Below are 25,803 nucleotides of genomic sequence, written 5' to 3' on the forward strand. Positions count from 1 at the left end.
GAAAGTGGGCCACTTTTGAAATTGGGATTTTTCACCTATTTTTAAGTGGAACTGAGCCATGTTGTAATGTAATTTAGCTTCTCAATCTGTTTGTGCAGCTAAATTATAACAGGATAAGGCTTAACTTTTTTTTAAAAATAGGTAAAAAATCCCAATTTTAAACGTATCCCACTTCCCCTTATTTATATTGGGCTGTAGCATAGGTAAGCTTAAAGAATCTCAAGTAAATTAATCATATTTTGCAATATTAGGTGAGATTTTTAATATCCCTGCCTGACTTCTAAAAGTCCTAGGCTACCCTTATGTGGTTCATATTATTTTGATTTTGAATCATTGGTGCAGTTTCTTTGTGATTTGTGCGCCCTGTGCTTTTAGTCATTCGTCTGGCCAGGACGCAAGCTCAAAGCATGCGCCTCGTTGGCAGGATCTAAGGCGGCATCAACCATTACAAAACGTCGTTGTGCTTTTGTGATTTCAGTCTCTCAGTTTCCTCGAAGGACTAAACTTGTGCTTGTGCTTTGCTCAGGACAACAGGTAAACTTTTCCACTCTATTTAATCACGCCTCTACTGCAAAAGCTTCCAATAATCACAAATTCATCACAAGTGCGATCACTGATAAAGCTTAAATCATCCTGTTAAATGTTCAAATCGTGCTTTAGTGGATATCTCACAGATTACAGAGATTACCCAACTCCTTGATTTTCTGTGACAACAATATCGATTGAAGCTTTTTTTTTGGTAGTTTTTCGGGGATTGGTCTGTAGAAGAATTTGAGCTTTTTCTTGTTTATCCACTGAAGGGGGATACACTTGATATTGTTTTTTCTCATTAACTTGCGGATTTTCTCATCAGAACAACTTTGCCGGAAAGTTCTTGTGATGTGAGTGCTTGAGTTCATCTAAACTTGACTGTGACAATGACGTCAATGAACTTAGTGCCATAATTTCTTCACATTAGTATGAACAATGGATTAAGTGACGCTTGTACATTTCTCAATTATTTATAAATAGTATAAATATCACTTGCTGTATGTCCTTTTGACAGTGGAAATGCGTTAGACCGCACAGTAATTACAGGGCTAGTCAATTAGAATTTATCCAGAAATCAGTCGAATTGATCAGTATTGAATGCTCAATGAAATGATAGATGGGTGCAATTGAGGTCATATTGAAGTCATTTGCTTTTCATACAAAAATTTCTTCAAGAATCCTCGGAAAATCGTCCAAATAGCATGAACATTCTGCCAAAATCCTCCACTTTGGGTAGATGAGAGAGGGTGGAATTGCCGTGAAAAATTGGCATAAATTTGTTTACAATTGTCAATTGAAATTTAGGTCAAATCCCATGTGTAGAGACTACATATCATATCAAATTCCATTGGTAAATATTTTCTGCAATAAATTTTCCATTGATTCACCCATTCTCTGCTGTAAAGAAAAGTACTTATAGTTTAGCAATTTCCAAATGACATTCCTTATTGAGAAATATCTGCAAATTTTTATGCAAATTCATGACATTCCAATTTTGAGGAATTCCTATTTTCTCTAAATTCTGAGAAGATCATTAAAGTTAATCTAATAGCTTGTAGTTAGCTTTTAATTTTAGTGCTCATTTGAACAGTTATCTAAAAGAACTCGACTGTGTTCCACATAAAATAACCACTAATGAACCCTCGAAAATTTTCCTAAAACTTCCTTCACCCTTACCCCAAATCGACTTGCTCCAAATAAGTTGGGGCACGCTTTTTCGTCTGATTTATTATACAGAAATTATATTTCAAGACCAAACAGGAATGTGGGGGAGTATAAAATTTCACTATAGTGATTCCTATATTTTTCCGAGGGGTCTTCTTCGGAAGAAGCAAAGATAGTTATTGGCGTTCTTTAGCGTCTTGCTTAGAGGTGTGCACTGAAAAATTTTTGACGGCGGATATTGTTTTTTTTAATGTTTTTTTTGTTGTTGATAATCTTCGTTCTCAATTAATTTAAGATAATATGTTATATCACATATTTATTATAAATTTTCTTAACAGTTTTAGGAAAAACCTCTGAAATGGATGATTTAGCAAATGACTGAATGTACACTTTTGATGAATATTAAAAGATATGAAAATGTTAGGGGACTAAGGGATAGTTTCATATAGATGAATTTTTACTACAAATCTAAATTGTCACACAAAATGCATGTTTTTCCTTTCTGTGCACGTATGTGCTAATTCATCAGCTTTATACGAATAGTCTTAAAAGCGGATATTGAAGAATGGACTATGTTAAATCAACCCTTAAAGCGCAAAGTAAATTATTGAGTTTTTTTTTATTTTGGACATTCCTCTTAATGAAGCTCCATAAAACAAAAAAAAATAGATAATTTTTGCCAAGTTAGGTTTATCATAGTTCTTGTAATTAATAGGATCGTAGAATAGCCTAATTCAGAATCTAGTCCAAATAGGTTTTTTTTATTCAAAAAATAATAATAGATTTTCGATTTTTTTAAAGTGGAAAGAACCAAATATTAAGTTTGTAAATAATAATAATATATGAAATAAAAATATAGTTCTTTCTATGCTTGTTTAGGAAAACTTCTGTGTTTTGTGAGAAATTCCCATTTGAAGCAGGTTCTGAATAAGGCGAATTGACCTATTCTACTCTGTCAGTGACCTATACCACTTTTAGAAACAGTATCAGTTTCAGTATCAGTGAAAAGGATCCTTTTATCAGATGGTTTAGTAACTTAAGAGATCCTTGTCAATACCTTGTGCTTTGTTAACCGAGCAGAGTAATATTTGAGATTGGGGACCATGAGGAATTTTAGATAAACTATTTTAGTTAGGATATTTATATTTTTACTGAAAAAAACCCGATTCAATAATTTCCAAAATAATTTCATAATTACAAGTTTTGACTAGATTATCAAAGTATAGCCATTGGTATACTACCAACAATATTCCATTTTGACAAGTAAAGAAATAGTTTATCAAAAAATTACCTCAAATCATATGTATTTGAGATGTCAATATTGTTTATTCATATTTTCTGAATTTTCATTTAATAACCCATATTTTATTGTTTTCATAGCATTGGTAAAATTCACCATGACTGGTTATTTATATAGGTTTGTCTCTAGAAACATAATAAGTAAAACAATTTGAAATTTGTCAACAGTGCAAAATAGTTTTAGATTATTTTTATTAATCGTATTGAGAGCCTTGTGGTAGAGGTACCAGTCAATTCCTAATGATCCTAGCGACTGTTCAGGAGCACTGATTTAGGTTCAATAAAAAAAATACTCCAAGTTCAAGTGAAGGTTCCTTCCGTCTTCCCCTAGTTTTTGATAAAGGCCTCTACACAATAGGAGAAGTTTCTTTAAAAATGCCTTTCTAAAGAAAATTTCCCCTATCCTTATAGGCAGAAACGTCAGACTTTTTTTTAAAGGCAATTTTTGACGAAAATTGCTTCTAGTGTGTAGACACCATAACACAAATGCTTAACTTAAAGTTTTAGCTTTAGCATACCAAGAATTATTTTGTTCAGTAGGATTACAGAATCATTGGATTTTTTTTTAAATTTTAAGTGACTAGAAACCTCAGGACTATTTTGTTTACTTCTGTTCCAATCTCTTTGCTTTAAAGCAGAGATAAGCAAGAACCGTTTGAAACCGAACAAACGTCAAATGAAAATTGTAAGTCAATGGTCAAAACGCTACCTGGACAAATTTATTTTGATATTTATTCGGTTTCAAACGGTTTTTGCTTACCCCTGTTTTGAAGACTCGTTGAGTTGTGGAATATTCAAAGCAATAATTACTCTCTTATAAAATGTTTCTGGGAAAGGCAGTCTGCGAGAGCTGGATTTATTCAAAGGATTTTATTATTTTTTTCGATATACCGGAATTTTATTGCCATTTTGTACATTCTTCGTTTTACAAATTTATTATTCAGTTTACAATATTTCGTGAAAAATGTCCCTTCAAACGATTCAATCATTTGCAGTGAGGTGTCGAATTCACAACTGTGACAATCGGGCTGGAGGTCACACCGCCTCAGAGCCGAGTGCTCTTACCAATTGCAAGATTGCAACACGGACCCACCATTTCTAGATATAAGATTCTAGACTAACTTCGGTGGAAAAATCCCACACTGAGGCATGTCAAAAGCGAGTATTTTGATGTATATCGCATGCACTGCACATCGTACGTAAAGAGTGTCAAAATACGTAAAATTACCCTATTTTTAAAAGAATTTCCCACTATACATTGACTGAGTGAGAGAAATCCGAAAAAGTCAAAATAACATTCCGGAAATATTAATTTTACCCTGCAGTATTGATCCGAAAACGGTGTAAATATTACCCTTTTTAGGTGTACTATGGATTAAACTTGCCTTTCTTTCATGTTGATTTTACCCTTAAAAGGTGTAGAATTAACATTAAAAAATGTTGATATATTTTTACATCCAAAAAGTGTTAAAGTTATAAGGAAAAAAAGTTAATCGCAGCCTCTTGTTTTTCTCAGTGAGCTATTCTCATTTATAAGCCCAGTCGTTATAATTCCTTTAGTTTGGTGTCTGGACTACAACTGCTCTATTTCTTGCTAAAGTGTTCAATTTAGCTAATTCTTTTAAAGCTTTCTCACCCGAAGTATAAGATAAACTGTTGTTTTCGTGGATAACTGAAACAACATTTTAAAGAAAAGATCTTTTCTTGTCACAAGTGCTTTATAAAACAAAAAACATATTTTTGGCTTGTGATTTTATTGAAAGAATCGATAGGAAATCTTGTGCTTTAATTTGCTCAATACATTGTGAAAAATTTTCATCAAAATGGAGGTTGTTCTTGATGCGATTTACGTACACGTGCAAGCAATCTACATTAAATTAAAAATTTCTCACAATAATGAGTAGAGACTGTAAAAATAGAAAAATAAAATAGTTCTATTTTGAGCTTCGCGAGACAATTTGAGACGTAAGACTTTTTTTTTATTTTTCCTATAGTATTAAAATAATTTATTTTGTTGATTTCAATCTGCGCTTTTTGTAGGTCCAACATTTTCAAAAATCATATGAGATTTGTAGAAGAAATTAGAATTTTTTCTGTATTGAAGTTAGGAGATAATTTATTAATGTAAAACATCGGAAAATAGAGTTTGAAAACATCCCTCTGGCTTCCCTAATTCAAATTCGAAAAATAAATTTCTTTCTTTTTAATATTCACCAATAAATGAGACAATAATGTTGAAAAGAATTTTGAGGGCAAACATTACCAATGGTACTATGCAGTCGGTTGATCTTGAACTGGCTCAGACGTCCAAATGCGTCGAAATAACATTGAGATGGAGACGCCTAGTGCTTGAGGATTTTGCGTTACAATTGTAGAAAATTTTACTGCTCGATTCGATGCTATTTACCCACGTAAATAAATGATAAAGCGAGGGTGAAAGTAACTATTTCCGTCTGAATCACACTAAAAAATCGATAATATAATCCCAAAGTTTTTCATTCAATTTCTCCCTTCCGAAAAAACAATTCCCCAACGTTGATTTTGGTGCCTCCTTGGCTTGAGAAGGAGTCCAAAACTATTTTCATAATAATTCGGCACAAAAGTTCTTCAGTTTCCAGAAGTAAAAAATCAAGTGGATTTTTTTGCTCATTTTTGTGAATGCCACGAGGATACTGTCAGGACAAAAAGAAAAGACTGGCATATCCCCCTTTGGCGAAAAACAGAGATTATCGACAAATGGATATAAAATATAGATGAGTGAGAAAGAGGATTGATTATTGAGGTAATGGGCTATTTTTAGCAAAAATATTGCATGTCACCGTGTTATGTTTTGTCTGATACGACATTGCGTTTGTATTCCATCTAAGTGCCTCATTGCTATTTGCCAATATTTTGCAAAGGCCAAAAAAAAAAGAACCAATATACTACTGGTGACTTTTACGATCTATCCAACTCTCATTATTTTGCGACTCCCTCCCATCCTTCCCCGTAGTATTTTTATTTCACAAAATAGAAAAGAAAATTGTTAGTGCAATAAAATAATATAATAGTTGTATGGCCCTTGAGCTTATTTTTCTCGACTTTTTGCTACCGCGTACTACCTTTCGCGGTTCTGCAACAATTTCGTTATGACACTCAAATGTGCAAAATTGTGCTGTAACTGGTTGAGGATGAAAATAATTTGTGACTTTTACACAATAATAAACACGATAGAAATCTAACTGGAAAGTTATACTTTTCAAAGGAATCTCAAGAATTTACTTCAACTTTTTACTCACGAAACTAGAGTTGCATTTTTTTAAATGAATTTTAACTTAAATTCAGATTTCTCTAATATAATATTTTTCTATGTCAAAACTTCAGAGAATAGTTTTCTGTTAAGATTTGTAAGTAAAAGGGACTTTTTGGTATGCTAAAATTATTAAATTCGGGGTTATTACTCTGGTCAATAGTTCTAACAATTTAGGAAAAAATTGCACTGTGATATCCCCATTTTCAGTAAAATTAAAAGGCCCAAGTTTAGCTTGCGATTTTGTTTCTTCTTAAATAGTCCTTCAGCCTAATAACTGGGAAACTTTTAAATACAAGAGGAACAAGAAAATTAAAATTTTTATGAAGAGATGACGTTATTGCTTGAACTTCACAGATAGAGCAATATTATGCTTTGATTTGTTGACTCATTAGAATATTCATCTTCTATTCAAACAGGAACACTTTTTGACATACTGTAAGTGCGGATGATTTTGACACCCTTCTGTTAGTAAGCTTTTCTTTAATTCTAATGTTTAAGAACGGTTCTAATCGATCAGGCATGGTTGGATCGGCAAAGAACATCCTTAAGTTCAAGAAGTGAAGAAAATCTTACGAAAAGGAGAGTGTTAAAGCCACTCGCAGGGGACGAGGTCACCCGCACTTACGTTATGCTTGCAAATCAAACGATTTTTTAGAAACAATGTATATAGGGTAAGTGTGCCAAATTTCGGCCAGCTTCTAATTTCGGCCACTTTGAGTGTAATTTCGGCCATGCAAATAAATTAATTAAAATTATGTATGTAATCTTCGAATAGTCAATGAATTTATTTTGCTTTCAAATATTTATTCATTTTAGGATGTATTAACACAAAGACAGTTAAATTATAGGTATAATTTGAATTTAAATTGTGTTATAAAAACTCAGTGTGGAAAGAGTCTTACAAAAAATATGACAGATCGATTGTGTCTCTAGCAGTGTTGTGATTTGTGGAGAAGTGCAGAAGGTTTTCCTTCGGTGTTTTTCATGAAAATTGATTAGTTTTCATTAAAGATTGTTTCTGTTTATGTTAATAGTGAATCAATCTTTAAATTTCGGGTAAAATTTCCCAGCTGGATCCTGTATTTCGCGTAAAAAAGTATATACTTTGTGAGCGTCTCTACAGTGAGGTAGTGTTGCCTATTTCGGCCACATCTTTTGCTTTCCTAAATTTCTTATTCATTTTATGTTTTCTTTTTCAATTTCTGAATTCTACAATATCCAGAGAAAAAAACCATCGCTTCTATGAAAAAGATGATGTGAAAAAGTCATTGGAAGAGTTCAGGAAGTGCAAATTGCTACAGGAATCTGCGCGTAAATTTGAGATGCTATTCTTCAGGTCTTCAGGACAAATTACACGGAAGATCTCAGGGCTTGTGGGTCATATAAACGTATTAAACTAAATATTAAACTCGTTCCGTTTGACGTTTTGAAATTTTCTACCCGTTGCGTCACAAAATGTGGTCAGAAAAAAGGTGGCCGAAATTTCACACAAAGTGGCCGAAATACTACCCAAAGCAATGTCCATATTTTTATTAATTTTTCAATATTTTAGGAAGTGATTTAAAGAAAACAAAAATGATAAACTAGTCTTGAAGGTTCCACACAACCCTCCCGAAAGGGAAGTAACAAAAAATATCAATATGAATTAAAAATATTGCGTTTCAAACTTAGGACTTCGGTGCTTACATGCAACCATGCCGAAATTTGGCACACTTACCCTAATGTTTGGCAGTCTAATGATCTGTTCATTTGGTTGTCATCAGAATGAAACTGGATCTACGGTTTACCTCTTAATTCGACAGAAGACATTAAAATATTCTTGATTTTTCTCTTATTTTTCAAAAATATGTTTTGGGATATTAAAAATCGCGTCATGCAATTTTTTAATATTCATCTTTTTAGAAATTGGCTTCATTTATTTATACGAAAATCCCTTTGAACAAGGGGAAATTATGATTAAAATACTGCGGTAAAAATAAAAAGATCAAATTGATCCAAACTTGATCCTTTTGCAAAGGATGAATCAAATTAACATGTTCTTTTATGATAAATGTGCATTCAAAATTAGAAATTTGATTTATCCTTTGCAAAAGGATTAAATTTGGATCAATTTGATCCTTTTATTTTTACCAGTGAAGTGATGACAGATATCGTTAGCTCCAAACTAAAGTATTGCAAGTCTAAAATGCGACTTTTCAAGAGGGAGTTTTAGATTTTGACACCCTAATGTTGATTTTTATTAATTTCACTGCATAAGTTGGTATACTTTCAACTTCTGAAACTATTTTATCATACTTAAGCGTTTAATATTTTTTGATCAACGCTATTTTTAAATTATTTACAGTAAAATTGTAAGCGAAAAAGGAACGACAATTGTGCCGAATGATTTTTAGTTCTTTTCTCACAACTTTTGTAGAAATAATTTAATCAATTTAATTTTTTTGTATGTAGATTTAAGGTTTCTGCATCCAATCATCTTTTTTATACTCCTGTAAGTAGACTTACAGTAGTCTTGTTTGGAACCAACGATATTTAAAATTTTTCATGTATAACTTTTTGAAGGTCTACGAAGCCTTTCTTAAGGCCTCTACACACTAGTATAGCAATTTCTTTAAAAAATGCCTTTTTAAAGAAAATTTCCCTTATCCTTGTAGGTAGAATGTCAGAATTTTTTAAAAGGAGCAATTTTTGACGAAAATTGCTTCTAGTGTGTAGACACCATTATAGAAGGAACAGATGTGCACATTTTTTTATAATTATATCCCCTTACTTTAAATAGTTTTAATAGAAATTAGAAAGTTAAAGACTTTGAAAGGTTCTAGAGCGCTTATTTCTGAACCAAATCGTACAAGTCTGGTATAGTTTGAAAGGTCTTTGCATTTTTGACGAATTTGAACCAGTTCCGATTGAAGAAAAGCTGATGATTGAATTGGTTCGCTGGGTAGGACCATTAAATTAAGTCACAAAAACAGTTGATACTGTCGCAGTTAAATGGTTAAGTACGTCCTTCTGGCAGTATGAAGTACATTATATTTTCGGTTGGAAAAAAGATATTCTAATCAGGGCAGTATTTTATTTCATTAGGTTTTACAAAATAAAACAGTTTCAATCTGGTTTTTCCACGTTATTGTGTATCAGAATAGCATTGAAAACTTAGTTATAAATGGGTTTTATTTATTTTTTCAATAAATTGTCATCAAGTTTGCACACAAACAGAACTAAGCGAATCACAACTCTCCGCTTTTATGAACTTATCACTAATTTTCACATATCAGCTTTATGCACTTGAATTTAAGATGTTTTTTTTTTAGAAAGTTTAAACAAAAGGTTGAAATATCTCAAGTGAGACATTTCACTCTCTTACAAGGGGAGGAACCCAACTGTCTCCCGCGGATCGGGACGAAACTTGGCATGTAAGTAGGGTCCATATAGAAAGTTAACCAGCCAGTGGCTTTTTACTGTGCGGCCATTAGAAGTAGTCATTGTGACCATTCAAAGTCATGAATTTCTTATATATGAAAGATTCTTTTAACATTTGTTGCTATTTTTCTTTGACCTGAAAATGCGTTTTAATGATGTTAAAGCTTGGTTTGTGAGTTACTGATGAACGTCAGAACCCTTTCATGCGATACACCTTCATGGTAATGTCATAGGTCATCCGAGTAAACATTATACTTTTTCAAGGAAAATAATATTTTTAATATCAGCGAATTTTTCTTTCAGATTGTTTAAAAATAGCGAATGGGAGAAATTTCTTATTCTTCTGTTCCTTCTTTTCCTCTTTAAAGTTTACTGCTGCCGGATTTCTTTTTCTTTCTTTTTCTTTTCGTCTTCATTTTTTTATTACAAAAATGTTTGTTTTTTATTCATATGTCTGCCATTTTTTATTCGATTTTGATGAGTAAGTAGTCGTTAGGAAGGTCCCAATGAGCTTTATAACATACCCAAAAATTATAAAAATCGGAAAATTACAACTGTCAAAATTTCAAGGTCAAAACTTTCAAAGCGTTTTTGGCGCTACTATAGAGGAGGTTTGACGATGTTTAAATATTCTACAAAATTATAGAGCGGATCGAGACGTTTCATTTACGAGACGTTTATGTTTGGTCAAGTAGTTTTGCAGTTATAGACAGAAAACCAAATGCAACTAGAAGATCATATCTTCCGTCCTAAATCACCTAAAGTAGCATATCGTGAAATTCTTTTATTTCTAATAAAGTAGTATCCCGTCAATTAAATAAAAATATAACTGCAATAATATTGCGTAATTTCCATTAATATTCAAGGAAGTCTAATATCTATATATTGCATTGTTCGAATAAATAAAAGATAGAGTAGGAGAATACAATAGTTCATATTCAATTTTTTGCAAGCTTGGAAGATCTTTCGCAGATCCCTAATGATATCATAGGGTCAGGTCAGGATGACAAATTTCTTGCTTTTCCATTTTGCCGAAGACCACTATCTTCAATCTCCAAGGGAAATGCAGTTTTCCAACAATTTCCAAACTCGATATCTCGCATGAAGGAATTTGTAACGCAAAATAGGTACATCAAAATTTTCTTATATATATTTTTTTTAATAAATTGTGTTCTTCCTGAAATTGTGCAAAAATTTTAAATTACATGTTGATGATAATGATTACTTATGATAAAAAAATCCAATATATTTATATTGTATAGAAAATGTGTATTTTTGAAAATTTCAGACTAACTATTATTGTTTTTTTTTTAGTATTTTCCAAACATTTCAAAGTAGAATTTTAAAAATTAAATTAAAACTCATATAGACAAAACTAACCACATAATTTTAATGTAATTCGCTGTTAATGTAATCAAATGTTAATTCAGCCGAAGAAGTATTTTTTACCTTGAAAATTTGACAGTTGTTATTTTCGGATTTTTATGATTTTTGGGTATGTTATAAAGCTCATTGGGACCTTTCTAACGACTACTTACTCATCAAAATCGAATAAAAAATGGCAGAGATATGAACAAAAAACAAATATTTTTGTAATAAAAAGAATTGAAGACGAAAAAGTATGCATTGTGGATCTTATCAGAAAGAAAAAGAAATCCGGCAGCAGTAAAATTTAAAGAGGAAAAGAAGGAACAGAAGAATAAGAAATTTCTCCCATTCGCTATTTTTAAACAATCTGAAAGAAAAATTCGCTGATATTAAAAATATTATTTTCCTTGAAAAAGTATAATGTTTACTCGGATGACCTATGACATTACCATGAAGGTGTATCGCATGAAAGGGTTCTGACGTTCATCAGTAACTCACAAACCAAGCTTTAACATCATTAAAACGCATTTTCAGGTCAAAGAAAAATAGCAACAAATGTTAAAAGAATCTTTCATATATAAGAAATTCATGACTATGAATGGTCACAATGACTACTTCTAATGGCCGCACAGTAAAAAGCCACTGGCTGGTTAACTTTCTATATGGACCCTACTTACATGCCAAGTTTCGTCCCGATCCGCGGGAGACAGTTGGGTTCCTCCCCTTGTTAGACCTTTTTCAATAAAACATTATTTATCAAAGAAGTATAGAGTAAGAGCCCATGCTCTATACGTTCTCAAGCTTTATAATGACTAAATTTTTTCTGTTTCTGAATAAATATGATTCCGCAATATATTTTAAAAAATGGGCACTTTCCCCTAGTTTATAAAAATGGGTGCAATGAGTCACATTTATTGAGAAACATAGGAAAAAATTAGTCAATATGAAGCTTGAGACTGTGCAAAGCATGAGCACTTTCTTCTAGTACTATCAAGACAAAAATTAAGTTGTTTCCTCTTTTCGCCGATAGAGTATTGTTCGACAATGAGTTAGGCTTATTTTTTAACACAAAATCAGTGAAACAAAATTTTAATCAGATTTTTTTAAGTCCCATGAAAATTAATTTTGCTAATAAGTTCATTTCGGATTTGCATTTTCTCCACTAAGCATGTTTAATGAAGATCCTCGTGGTATGTCGCAGAAAAAGGAAAACTAAAGCAAAACAACCATTCTGTAAGAATTCCGTCGTCTCTAATAAATATCCGCTGTTTAGTATTTCATATTGCAACAAAGCATGCAATTATTTCCAAGTTTCTAGTACGTGTGTGAGGAATCACGCGTTACTTAAAACTTTTCAATTGGTGAGTGGAATTGTTAAGGAGTGTGGCCACATGGCGCGTGCAGTGTTGAAGTATTTCAGGAAAAACTTTTCCCACACATCGGAAATGTCTGATTGAATTTGACAGAAATTTTCACTGCTGCTATAATAATTCACGGTATTCGCATAAATGGTTGGGATGTGTGAAAAAAGAAGGGGCACATTTTGTTAGAAAATAGTTCCCTCCATGAGCTTTTTCATTAGGTAAAGTAGAAGTGATACTTGTTGAATAGATTGTAGGTATAAATTAGTAGATTATATGGCCCAGACACTATTAATATTGCGCATATAGAAGATCACGAGATTTTTACTTTAATTTAATTAAGTAAACTTCATGTACTAAATTGTATCACGAGTTGGTCATTTACAACATGTTATCTGCCATGTTTTTCATGTTGGCTACCCAGGAAAAAAAATAGGGTCACGAAAATAGTTTTTCCTCTTGTCTTTTTTGGCTTTCACTCTCTTTTTTATATTATCCTGCGACTTATGGTCAATTTCAGTAATTGTACCTTTTTCATTTTGCTGTAGACCAGACAAGAAGACGGAACCTCAAGAGCGAAAAATTATTCAAGAAAGATTTTTTTGGTGATCAAGAAGGCAACCCCTTGAAAGGTGTATCAAGAATCAAAGAAGAAGACACCCAGTGATTTTCAAGAAAAGAAAAACCCATGGGAATAATACAAAAGTGAAATTGATCAAGAAAAAATAATTTTTATTTTTTTGGTGTAATATTTCAATATTTACGAGAAAAAAAATTGTGATGGATGGAGAAACGGTAAGAATTACCAAATTCACTTTCATTCTCAATAGTCAATGTTGAATCCTTCTGGATTAAATAAAAAATAGCCTGACCCAAAAAAGGGGATTTTTGACACATGGAATACATTCACGGTCATTATGATATCTATATATCAAGTATATAGAGTGTTCTTTCAGTTGCTAGGAAATTTATTTATTTGTTTATTCATATTTCATTTATTTTCGAACCATGAAATAAATCTTGGCATGGGGGACGAGGACAATGTGCTAGGATTAACCCAGCACTTTGGGAACCTCGAACTGGAAAATTCCGCATGTGCCCTGTTTTGCGTATTTCAAATACTATTCTGCGTTTTTTGCAAAAAGGTGCTTCACAATATGTGCCACAAGATAATCAAAACAAAATTACTTTTATTTATATTTAGTGAATTAAGACGTACGCACAATTTTTTCGTTTTGTAAATATGTTTAGGGGATCATGGGGCAAAAAGTGACAAGGTAGAATATTAGAAAAATCGATACCATTCAGGATAAAAAAACTGATACTTAAAATTTTGACGATAGATGTTCTTAATGGTTGGTTGATCTTTGCGCTTAACTTCTTTCTGACTAGTGGTACCCGTTATGGTCAACAAATTGCAAAAAATGATTTTTTGGCTCCCTTGGCCTTAAAACGCTAATACAGGGATTCAAAATATCACAAAATACTCTATTTCTGTCAATATTTGCTGTTGAATTTTTGAGAAATTATTACCATAAAATCGATTTTAAAAAAAGGTCCAAAAAACACATTAAGAAGAGTTGTAGAACAGCAAATTTCTCAAGAGTATAAAATAAAATATCCATTTTGTCAGATTTTGCTTCAACTTCCTCTATTAGGGCAAGGCTTTCTAGCTTTGCACATACTCTCGCTTCGAATACTTTATAACTTTTCTTATATTACTTTAATGAATCTGACCTATTTTTTCGGAAAATGTGTGACTGAAGATTAGTTATTAAAATATATTGTCAGGTAGGTCAGATTTATCAAAGAAATATGGTAAAAATATGAAATATTCGAAGCCAGAGTGTGTTTACGAGTTACGATTAGACGACGAGTTTACGATTAGATGACTGTAACCGTAAATCAAGATGACTATCAATTTTCCTTTTCAAAAATTTCAAATTGTTTTTACTGTGGATGGGCTTAAATTTACTTCACTCTCATTGAGTTTTTAAAAAGATATTTGAAAAACAAAAGTAGGGGAAATGCCCATTCTTTGCTCGGTATCAAGCCTCATAATTACTAAATTTTTCTGTATTTCTGAATAAATATGATTCCGCAATATATTATATTTTAAGAAACGGGCACTTTCCGTAGTTTTTAAAATATGAATGCGATGAGGCACATTTATTGAGAAACATAGAAAATATTCAGTCATTATGAAGCTTGAGACCGTGCAAAGCATGGGCACTTTCCCCTACGACTAATTCTGTGTACTCCATTATGAAATTTTTTCGCTTAAACAAATTTATAAGTTAATTTCTAAGATATTTTGTCATTTGTCTTGAATTTATGGGACAAGTCGTCTGAACTATACTATAAATTTCGAAGGACATAGACAATCCCTTTTTGGTGAAGTCATCGAGACTTTCACCGTATCAATTATCACGCACTATCCATCGTGACTAAATTCTTTCAAAGATAATCTAACCACGGAATGATAATGAATTGCCAGTGCTTTAGAAAGTGCTGTCGAGCTTTAATAAAGTGATGGTAAAGGTCATAGGCATGAATTGTATATTTCGTAATATATAGACTTCAGACAATGCAGGGATTTTGCAGGAAAAGTACTTAAAAGGCGGGCTATTCCACTTTTCTAAATGGATATAAAATTATCAGTTTGCTTTGAAATTTGCATGCCTCTGGCTCATATCGTCTTGAAAATAGTTGGAGACTTGTCATAAAATTGGATGAGCAGAACACCCTTGTGAAGTGGATGGATTTTCAATGGGTCTCTCTGTATTGTATTGGGTGCTAGAAAATTGGTATTTTCCAAATACATAAACAACATGTTAAATTTATAGCATTAGTCAAGAGACCTTGTCTCGTTCAATCATTTCAGTATCTCATGTAAGTTCTGTATATGATTTGATGGTAAGAGATCGTGTTCGAGCGTGGTTCCATTTAGCAAGTCCAATATAATGTATTGATGAGTGACATTCCATATGATAAACTATATACTTGGCATAAGTATATGTCGACTATATGGAGTACATGAACTAGGAATACCATGTTGGTAAAGAAAAATTTTATTAGCTTTCACCGTGACAGGTTTATCGGAAGCTTCCGTGATAGTTCTCCATCTATTGTTAGGGTTGAAAGAGGAGAAAGATACATTATTCCGATGCATTAAATATCACCTGCTATTGTTATATTATTGACCAAGATTCAACGGGCACCTGCGCCAAGGGCACAATTTCAACCAGCGCAACCGCCACAGCTTCAGCAACAACCACCCGTTGCTCAAGCACCGCCGCAGCAGCAATTCCAGCAGTTTGGATCGGCAGGATCTGCTGGTAATTCAGCTCCAGGGCAGCAAGGGCAATACCAGCAGCCAGTTCGTCAAGTAGTCCCACCGCCAGCCACTACTGCACCCGGTGGTCAGGGTTCAATCACAAGTTTTGCTGGGATTCGTCAAAATATTCCCCAGCAAGGAAGTCAACAGCTTCCCGTGACTTCGCAACCAATTCGTCCTCAGCCATTGCAACCTCAGCAACAACCTCAGTTGCGACGTCTCGATAGTCATACCTCACTGCAGTCCACCCCACAAGCGCCAATTGTTCAACCTCCTCAGCAAAATCAACACCAGGTCCCTTATCCTAGACCTCTAAACCCCCAGGGGCCACCTCAGCAACCGGGGGTAAGACCTCAACCACAACCAGGTCTGGTCCAGAGACCACCAAATTATCCACCCAACGTAGTTCCCAACCAAGCGCCGAGGCCTCAACAACCAATTCAGGTACCCCAGAACAGGGGTCAGTTTCCCCAACAGCTTCAACAACAACAACCACAACAACAGCCACTACAGCAACCCAGACCGCAATTTATTCGACAACCTGGTCCCCAACAAGGTTCAGTTCCAGGTCCTCGTCCAGGCTATATAGCCCAACCTCAACGTCCAATTCAACCTCCGCTAAGGCAACCAGGAATATATCAACAGAACCCAGCACCTTTTACAATGGCATCTGAAGTTGCAGCTCCGCCAAAAGTTGTGGACAATGCACCTAGTCATCTTCAGGCTGGTCACAATGATGATGATGATGTTGTAATGGGACGAATGCAGACTCCCTCCTATTCCCCAGTCCCTCCGGTACAATCACGTCCACCTTCAAGTAATGTTGTCACAATACCAGTTACCCAAAACAACAATTCTCCAGCTACAACAACATTCGGGAAAATATCTGATTCATCCAAATCACCATCACCTCAGCCTCCACAGACCACATTCCAGCAGCAGCCGATTCAGAAGAGTGATAGTCAACGATCTGTTCCATCGAGACCACCTTCGGTAATTGAAAACACAAAGCCAGTGGTTCCGGAAACAAATGGAATGCAACCAAAGCCTGTCCCTTACACTAATTCAGCCGGATCTGTGCGTACCGTAAATCCGGAACCTGTTCAAACAAGGCCAAAGCCTGTTGAATCAACAATGCCTGCTCCGGTTGTAACCTCAGCTCCAGTACCAGTTCCAGCAGCAGTTCCAGCTCCAGCTGTGGTTCCAGCCCCAGCTATTCGTCCAGTGAATCCTCCTGCTCCAAGTGCAAGGACTACATTTGCATCCGCTCCACAGAAACCACCTTCGGCACAATCGTCAGTGGAAGACACCACCGAACACCTATCGGGACCAATACAAAAGACAGCAGCACCTCAAGTGCCTTATAAGGAAACCCCCCGACCACCGGTGATCTCAAACTCTGTCACAAACCAGGAACCAGTGAGGCAACCTTCGTCTCAGAGGTCAGATAGAGAAAATTTATCTGCACGAGGAAAACCATCGATTGCAGATACTGAGCCAATTTCTCGGAAGCCACCTCCAGGATCTCTAGGCCGAATGCCGTCTAGTAAGATAGCGCTAAAATTTATGTTTGTCGCGTTAAATTCCGTGAAACTGAAAATTGAGTAGAAATTTCTTCAAGCTGATTCTTTATTAATGTTGTTTGACCTTGTTCTAAAGTCAGTTTTTTGTATTTCTTTCAGAAGGGGACAATGACAGTGGTGTGGATGAATCAACGCAAGGCAATGTAAGTATCAATTTACATTCAATCAAAACTTTTAATTAAGATTTTTATTGAATAAACCAGGCCATCTCTACAATGTGATGAATTGATTAAGTTAATAAATGTAATCACCCTTATACATGTAGTAAATTAACTGTAGTAGCAGGATTAAAAGTAATTAGAGGCATTCGTAATCGATAAATAACTTAGCAGAATTTTACTAATTCTGGTAATTGTAGTTTTGGTCCCAATTAAGCGGTATTCCCGACTTAAAATTTCTGATGTTTAAACAGGGGGAGGTGGGGCTATTTTGAGCTCTGGGCCTACATTAATATAGGACTTTTTCGCATACTTCTGAAACAAATTGGGCCGTATGACCTCTACACACTAGAGAAATTTATGTCCATAGTTTTTCCTACACAGGCGTAGGGAATTTTCTTCAATATGGACATAATTTTCTCTAGTTAAGGTTAACAAAATTAACTTAAGATCCACTATTGTTTTGTCTATCTAAATTACATCACATTAAAGCCTTGTTTTCTTTAGAAATATGCGAAGAAAGATCTATAAGATAAACTATATTATTTACTTTGTACGCAAAATAAATATCTCAAAAAGCTAAATTTTTGACATAATTTTACGATTTTTTCAGCGGGAATTTTTTTTTACTTGAAAAGGGTTTTTTATTCACTTCCCTGCTTAAAATGCTAATGATATTTACTAATTCATATTTATTACAATAATATTTTTAATAAAATTAATTATTCTTCAAACTTCACTTGTTTATTTTTTATAGAACCTGCCGATTAAATATTGAAAAGAAAATAGTTGAAAAATAATTTCATTTGTACTTTGTTTTAAAAGGTAAAAATAATCGATAATGGTCCAAGCACACTTAAGGCCGTACCCTAAATTAGGAGGACAATTTTGTTTTTAACTGTTTTTGGGTAATCACTAAGTTAAAAGTAGGAAGTAGAATTAGATTCATTTTCTTAATTTACAAAATTAAGTCCTTCTTCAATTTGTTTAATTTTTTTAAATTCTTTTTTAATCGCCTTTTAGTTGTATTGGAAGATTACTGGAATGCTTATATTTTTCTCACAATACAGTTTCAAGTCAAATATTAATTTTACGATACTCAATTCAATTGTAATCCTAGTGGAATAATTTTCCGCTTGATGAATTTTTGCCGTATGAATAGATGAAAATGAATATTTGCGAATCAGTTGCAATCGCGATTCGGCACTCTCAAGATCACACGATCCAAAATTAAATGTATAAGAGGAAGAGACCCAAGATAGTAAAGCATAGAGTTAAATTTGATCTACGGAAGGTTACTTGGTTGTCCTGGAAAATGCAAAGATTCCCCACCAGAGTGATTGTGAATTGATGGATTTTCTGTGTGTTTAGGAACGCAACGGACCCGGATCTCCAGGCTCTCCTGTTAAGTCACCAACTAAGATTCCCGGACTATCCCGTCCCCCAAGCACTACGCCCTCCATCAAGTCACGAAGTACTTCAAAATCTCGCTTGACCGACAAGACCCCAGAAGCAGAACCCGTGAAAAAAGGTATTGCTCAATGATTGACCTAGGTGCTTTGCTAGTTGTTACCGTGTTGGTTTTGTCTTTCGTCTTGGAGCAGTCCCAATGAATAAGATCCAGGTTGGTGGGGCACCGTCACCAAATCTCAAAGCAGTTAAATCAAAGATCGGCTCCCTGGAGAATGCAACACACAAGCCAGGTGGCGGAAGGGTGAAGATTGAGTCCAAGAAGGTTGAGATTAAAGCAGCACCACGGATTGCAGCTAAAAACGACGCATACGTTCCCGGTGGTGGTGATAAAAAGGTAAATTTTGATTGATCATGACCTCAAAACATAATTCCAATTTTTTTTTGTGAGAAAGCCTGGAATCATCTCAATTTCCTTTTAAATATTCCAAGCCCCAAAATTCAATAAACTCATCATTAGGCGATCGCAATACTCTGTCCGGGGCATCGAACTATGAAATTGAGCATTATTTATTCTTCTCTTTAATTTTCTATTACTCTCAAGAAATAAAGTGACGCACATTCATAGGTATATCTTCCTGTTCTCTGTCGTGTTGTCGAGGTATTCTTCTTTTGATATGTGCTTCTAAACAATTCAGTTGGAGGCAATTTATTGACTCTGTGCTCACTGAATGTGGATAAAAATCATAAATTCATATTTTCAGTGGCATTATTGATTATAGTGCGAGGAAGACTAGTTAAAAATATTATTGTGTAAATCAAAGACAAGATACACAGCTGGATTAATCTTCCCGAGCTCAATTGTGGGATTATAGGTGTGTCTTTGGGCAGTGCTAAAGTTGAATTTGGTCACTGAATTATTCAGAATAATCGATTTATTTACGCCAAAAAAATGTAGTTTTCCATTGATAAATTGAAATACACAAAATTATAGAAGCTTCTATCGATTTTATAAGTTCTAAGCAAAATTTTTATTTTTCCTTTGGAACTATTTTTTTTTGAAATATTTGTAAAACGAACAGATTTTTAAAATTTTCTTTTATTATCGTAAAGAAAATGTTAATTTTGGGAATTCGGAAATTAAAGATCAATTAAAAAAAAAATTTTATTTCAATAGGGTACAATGTTCAAATATATTCTGTTTTCTTTTCAAATTCCTTGTTTGCAACTCTCAAAACGTTAGATGTTTTAGAAGGTTATTCAAGCCATTGTTCAAAAAGTAAAATTTGAAATGCCAATCTTTTGTTCTTGAATTTTTTGTGGAAAATGCAAGATATCTAATTTTGAAATCTTAAATTTGTTACATTTTACCCCAGGTTCCTTTAGTAACACGCAAGCTATTACACAGGGACTAAGCTAAGATATTGAGGAACTTAATTAAGAAAAGTAGCCGAGGACTGGAAATAAATATGACATTAATATTTCCTAATAGCGTAGGAAAAAAAACACTATCAATATGGTCTTTGTCGAAAACTTAAAAATCGATATATCTTCACGTTTTTTTTTTATCTTTTTAGTGTGGTTAGAATTTTAGTGTGTTTTAGCTGCACTTCTTCGAAATATTAAAAAAAACACTTAATGGATCCAGACTTATCTGAATTAAGTTTTAAGAGTAGGATGGGGTGGAGTCATGACTTATGGACATGTACAGCTTGAAAAAATCTTAAGTTCCTCCTTAAAACAGAATTTGAAAAATCAAAAAATTGATAATATCATCATAAAATGATAATTTTATGATTTATGGCGTTATGCACTTGTGGACAGCGTGCAAAAATCTTGAGTTCTTATCTAAAACAGATTTTGAAAAATCATAAAATTATCTTTTTATGATGATATTAACAATTTTGTGATTTTTCAAATTCTGTTTTAAGCAAGAACTTAAGATTTGTGCAAGCTGTCCATAAGTGTATATTTCTTTTTCTAATAAAAATATAATCTTTTTCTCACTTATGCTTCTCTGTGAGCCTTTTTGAAAGACGTATCGAAAATAGTTTCGGGTAACCCTTTGCTAATTAAATAAAAACTATTTTTTCTGAAAACATGCAATATTAAAATTCATTGTCAAACTCTTTAGTGTTGTGATCTAAGTTCAAATATCTCCAAAGATGTAGGTTTTCAGTGGATTCAATAAATTTAAGGGTTAAATGTATCCAAAATTGATACGGTTTTCTGGTTTTATGTAGCCAAATTTGATGATAGGGCGGAAGTAAAAGGTCATCTCAAAATTCTTTAATTTGAGACCGATCCAAAAGATACAGGACTTGTTGCTAGTAGTGGAAGTCCCGATAATAATCAATTTCGAAAATATGAGACTTTTAATATCACGAGTCTTAGTTAATTAATTTGGATAATCCGACACAATTCTAATTATTTGTTTATTACATTATAATATAAAAACTTCGTTTCTCTCATAAAAGAGTAATAAAAGCACAAATGCTCATACGATCGCTTATAATGTACCAGATTATTTAAAATAATGTTGAAAGGGAGATCCCAGATCGCATCAATTCACTAATTGATTTAAGTTCCTCACTCCAGGAATAATTTAGTCGTATGAAGATCTCCGGTAAAACTAAATCAGACCTGTATTTGCCCATATTGGATTTTTCTGTTAGTCTTCTCAAATGATATTTTGCTTTTAATTTAAATGTAAAACCGAATTTAGGGGGAAGTGGGGCACCTTTGAAAGTGGGGAACCTTTAAAATTGGAATTTTTCACCTGTTTTCAAATAAAATTGAGCCTTATCGTTATTTCATTTAGCTGCACAAACAGATTAAGAAGCTAAATTACATTATGATATGACTCAGTTCCACTTAAACATAGGAGAAAAATCCTAATTTCAAAGGTGCCCCACTTTCAAAGGTGCACCACTTCCCCCTATTCAGATTTGTTTTACCAAAAAGTTCTCCATTATTTCCTCAAATTACAGTTTTAAAATAAATTTACTTACATTCCGATTTGGTTGACATTAAGTATTTAACTGTAATAAACTGATCTAGGCTCTTCAATGGCTTTATTCTTTTTGATGTCAATACACTGGTAATAATAAGAGGATCATTTTTGATCCTTTTGCAACCGATGGATCAAAGTTCAAGCTTTGAATGCAAATTTAACAAGAGATAACATGTTTTATCGTAAACTTCCGAACATATTTTTCTCATCTAAGCGAACACTAAAGATGACTTTTCATTGTTTTTATTCATTTATCGTTAAAAAAGACGATCCTTATCTAATGATCCCCGGTGATCCATTTATTTTTATCAGTGTAGTTGAGATATAAGAGTTATCTGAAAGAATAACAATTAATTGGGTTTGATTGATTTAATGAGTATAAATCGTAAAAATAAATCAATTAAGAAACTAAAAAAAACTAATTAAAGTAAATTTTATTTTTCGGGTAGCTTTACTCAAAAGCGTCATTATTTTTTGTATCAAACTGTTTCATTGATCATTTCATTCCCCATGTGATAAGATTAATTTAAGTGATTAGTCGAAGCAACAGAAATACTAGACCATGATCTCAAATTGCTGATAACTGATAAGAATACAATTTCAATAAATTACTGATGACGTTAGTGATTCAATTGCTGATTTCTTGTCTTCCAGATTGTCCAGACGAAGTTACAGTGGAGCGCCAAGTCCAAGATTGGCTCTCTTGAGAATGCTCATCACAAGCCAGGTGGAGGTGACAAGAAGATTGAGTCCCAGAAGTTGGAGTTTAAGGCAAAGCCAAAAGTTGGCTCCAAGGATTACATCAAGCACGTTCCAGGCGGAGGAGACGTCAAGGTAAGTTGGTGTGGAAGGATATTACAGAATGATCCGCATGTTCCGCGCCAAGTGAATTGGGATGAAGCATGTCCGTTTTCTTCCGGTAATCCCTAAGAGAATCGTTTTTGGCTTTTCTTAAAAAAAGAAGATGACTGTGGAGCTTTGTTGAGAGATGGCAAAAGATAGACCACAAAAAATGTTGTGGAGCGATCAACTCTGGTGTGAAGATCACGAGAGATCAGTGATTGCCGTGACCAGGAATCGAACCTGGGCTTTCTCGGCCACAACGAGATGTCATGACCACTAGACGATCACGGCTAGCCGAGCTCCACATGAGTCAGTGTCCAGCAACGGTGATCGAGTTAATTGACCAGTTGATTGGCCCAAAACAGAAAGAAAAAGCAAAAAAAAATAACTAGCGCAAGCAAATTGTAGAGCTCCAACCAAAGACTCCACAGTCATCGACGTATTTAGAGATTCTTTATTTTTAATACTTTCTCTAACCTCCCCATGAAGCCCAATCTTGGGAGGAATTTGATGCGTTCTGTGAAAGGAATGTGCATGAACGTGGCTGAAGATCTCAGATTGCAGTATGAAAATGCATCAAATTAAAATTGCTGGCATTGTGATCGTGTTTTTATCTCTGATAAGAAACATTCTCTCTAAATTTACTTCAATAGATGATAATGTTTTGTGCTATCTTTTATCATTTTCTTTTTCATCCAACCATCTTCCTGTCATTCCCACTTTATTTAATGGTTAATGCTAATTTATTTCTTGTATCTCAATTAATTGATGTGCAGATTGCTAATGAAGAATATGATGATGAAAGTGTAAGTATTTTTTTGTAGAGGAAATTTTTGCGTGGCAATCATGGTACTTTTTTGTCAAAGAGAGATGCTTTTGATCTCAAGATGAGATGAACTTTTTGCACAATGACTTTCAATGGCAGCTTCTGTAGTAACCAGCTAAAATCTTCCATCTTCACCTTGTAGTGTATTATCTTGGTCAAAATTCTTATCTTCTTTTCTTTATATCTATCGGATTGCTTTCTATCCGTTTATCTATATTGGTGAATTTATGTAGAAATACAATGTTTAGTTTTTATTCCTAAACCCATCAAACAACACAAAATAATATGGAAAAAATATTAGATGAGATTACTAAGAATCTCACCTAATAAAAAAATATATAGTTAATGAAAAAAACCATAGGACTACAAAAGCTGGGATTATAAAGAATCTCAGCTAAAAGAGTTAACACAAGGGCTATTTATCTGTTGATTTATAGAAAAAAATTATTTTTTGAATTAAATTTACATAAGAAATGTACGACATAATGTTCTTGATGATTTATTATCTTAAATGATATTTATAAAGCAAAAAAATATATAAAAACAGAAATGTAAATAAAGAAAAATATTTTATACGAAATCGTTTTTGGTCAGTAAAAAATTATACAAGTGAAAAGATCTAATTTTACCAGTAAAATAATGACAAACAAGTAATAATTGGGACAGTAAATATAACATTTAATTCAGTGAAAACCTAAAAATATAAAATTTTTGGCAAATTTGCACAATTCTCCGGCTCGTCACCAATTCTAAGACGACGGCGGACGCATGGTGTAGGGGTTTATGCGAGATTAATTAGAATTATTAATTACTATCATTATTAGGTAACTATGCGTGTTTAAAATAGTTATAAGGGAAGGATTATAAGGAAAGGACTATGATATTCTTGTATTTTTTTTTCTACGGAGCAACTTATATGATGGTCTTCAATTTACTTTCTAATTAAATTTGTTTTTTTTTGTTGGCCAAATTTGATTATTTACCAAAATGACATCAGCATATTTCAAGATACCAAACATTTCTCTTTACTTAAGAGACACATTTGTAAATTTAAAACGTTTACATCGAATTATAAAAGTTGATTCGTAATCTCCGATAAAGACTTGTATCCCCCCAACAAATCTTTTTAGATTAGGAAAATTTCGTGAAATCAAAATTCACATCCGTATCTTATTCAAAAATTTTGCATATGTCTGTATCACCCTTTGGTACTCAATTTGATTTTAACTAAATTGTATTGCTTACGTGGTTTAAAAGAAAAATAATAATGCAAAAGAGTGTGATAAACATATAAAAAAGATTAGACGAAGAAAGTGATGTGAAATTTGATTTCGTGAAATTTTCCTGATCTAAAAACTGTTGTGGAGCCACTAATTCTGAAATTTCAAATTTTTTCTTGCTTTTTATCCACAATTGCATTATTCTTCAAATAATTCAGTTGAATTAGAAATGTTAAACTCTTTTTTTTTAATTTTTCTTTAATCTTAAAGTTGTTTTTGGGGTTCTCTTAACACTGAACCTCCCAAGATCCGGTCTAATTGACCAGCTTAAAAACTTTTTAAAATTAACATATAATTAAATAGTACAGTGGTGGAAATAAGTATATTTCCACCCCTTAATCCTTAAAGAAACCCAACAAAAAACAAATGTGAAATAAAATTCATATGTAGATCATAACGACCTTTCATGCCAACATAAAAAATCGACATTTTGATTTTTTATTCTAAGTATTTTTAGAAATATATTAGAATTTTGTTTTTTAGGCTGGAAATAAGTATAATTCCACTCAATAAATTGAGCGCTAGGGTATTTATTTTTCACCAAATTTAGATTAGTTTCTTTTAGTAATTTCATTTTTAACTATTACTAATAAATGAAGTTCCATTTTCTAAAGTTTTGCATTAATTTTTACCGAAATATCGTAGGAAAAATGTTTAACGAACAAAAATAAAGAAAAAATTAAAGTCTTGGTGGCGAAGGATCTTAGGAACTAAGAAAAATGACAAGGTTCTATTAGATAATTGTCAAATTTTTGTCAATATATCTGCCATACATACCTCTTAAGGTACCCTAAGAGTCAAAAATCTTCTATTGTTAGAGGCCAAAAGAGCTTTTTGCCTCTAACAGTGTTGCTTTTCAGTGGAAAAAGGGACTTTTCCACCGAAATTTGATGAAATGAGTCGCATGAAAACTAAAAA

The 25,803-nt window shown here is 33.2% G+C and overlaps 1 protein-coding gene across 10 annotated transcripts in view; it reads left to right on the forward strand.

Annotated features, from left to right (window-relative positions):
* Positions 1-491: 491 nt before the first annotated feature.
* LOC129799673 (microtubule-associated protein tau) overlaps positions 492-25,803 on the forward strand; it is a 34,483-nt gene continuing 9,171 nt past the window's right edge. For 4 of the 10 annotated variants that reach the window (XR_008751531.1, XM_055843781.1, XM_055843786.1 and 1 more), the window contains exons 1-8: positions 492-534; positions 12,984-13,230; positions 15,644-17,318; positions 17,455-17,498; positions 18,885-19,044; positions 19,115-19,320; positions 22,591-22,770; positions 23,556-23,585. Coding sequence is in view for 9 of the 10 variants with exons in the window: in XM_055843781.1 (XP_055699756.1) it covers positions 13,216-13,230; positions 15,644-17,318; positions 17,455-17,498; positions 18,885-19,044; positions 19,115-19,320; positions 22,591-22,770; positions 23,556-23,585 (2,310 nt within the window). In the remaining variant the exon portion in view is untranslated. The remainder of the gene's footprint in view (positions 535-12,983; positions 13,231-15,643; positions 17,319-17,454; positions 17,499-18,884; positions 19,045-19,114; positions 19,321-22,590; positions 22,771-23,555; positions 23,586-25,803) is intronic. The other 6 variants (XM_055843783.1, XM_055843787.1, XM_055843790.1 and 3 more) reach the window with 3 other exon arrangements.

Source organism: Phlebotomus papatasi, chromosome 1 (genome assembly GCF_024763615.1).
Source record: "Phlebotomus papatasi isolate M1 chromosome 1, Ppap_2.1, whole genome shotgun sequence".
Taxonomy (NCBI): Eukaryota; Metazoa; Arthropoda; class Insecta; order Diptera; family Psychodidae; genus Phlebotomus; species Phlebotomus papatasi.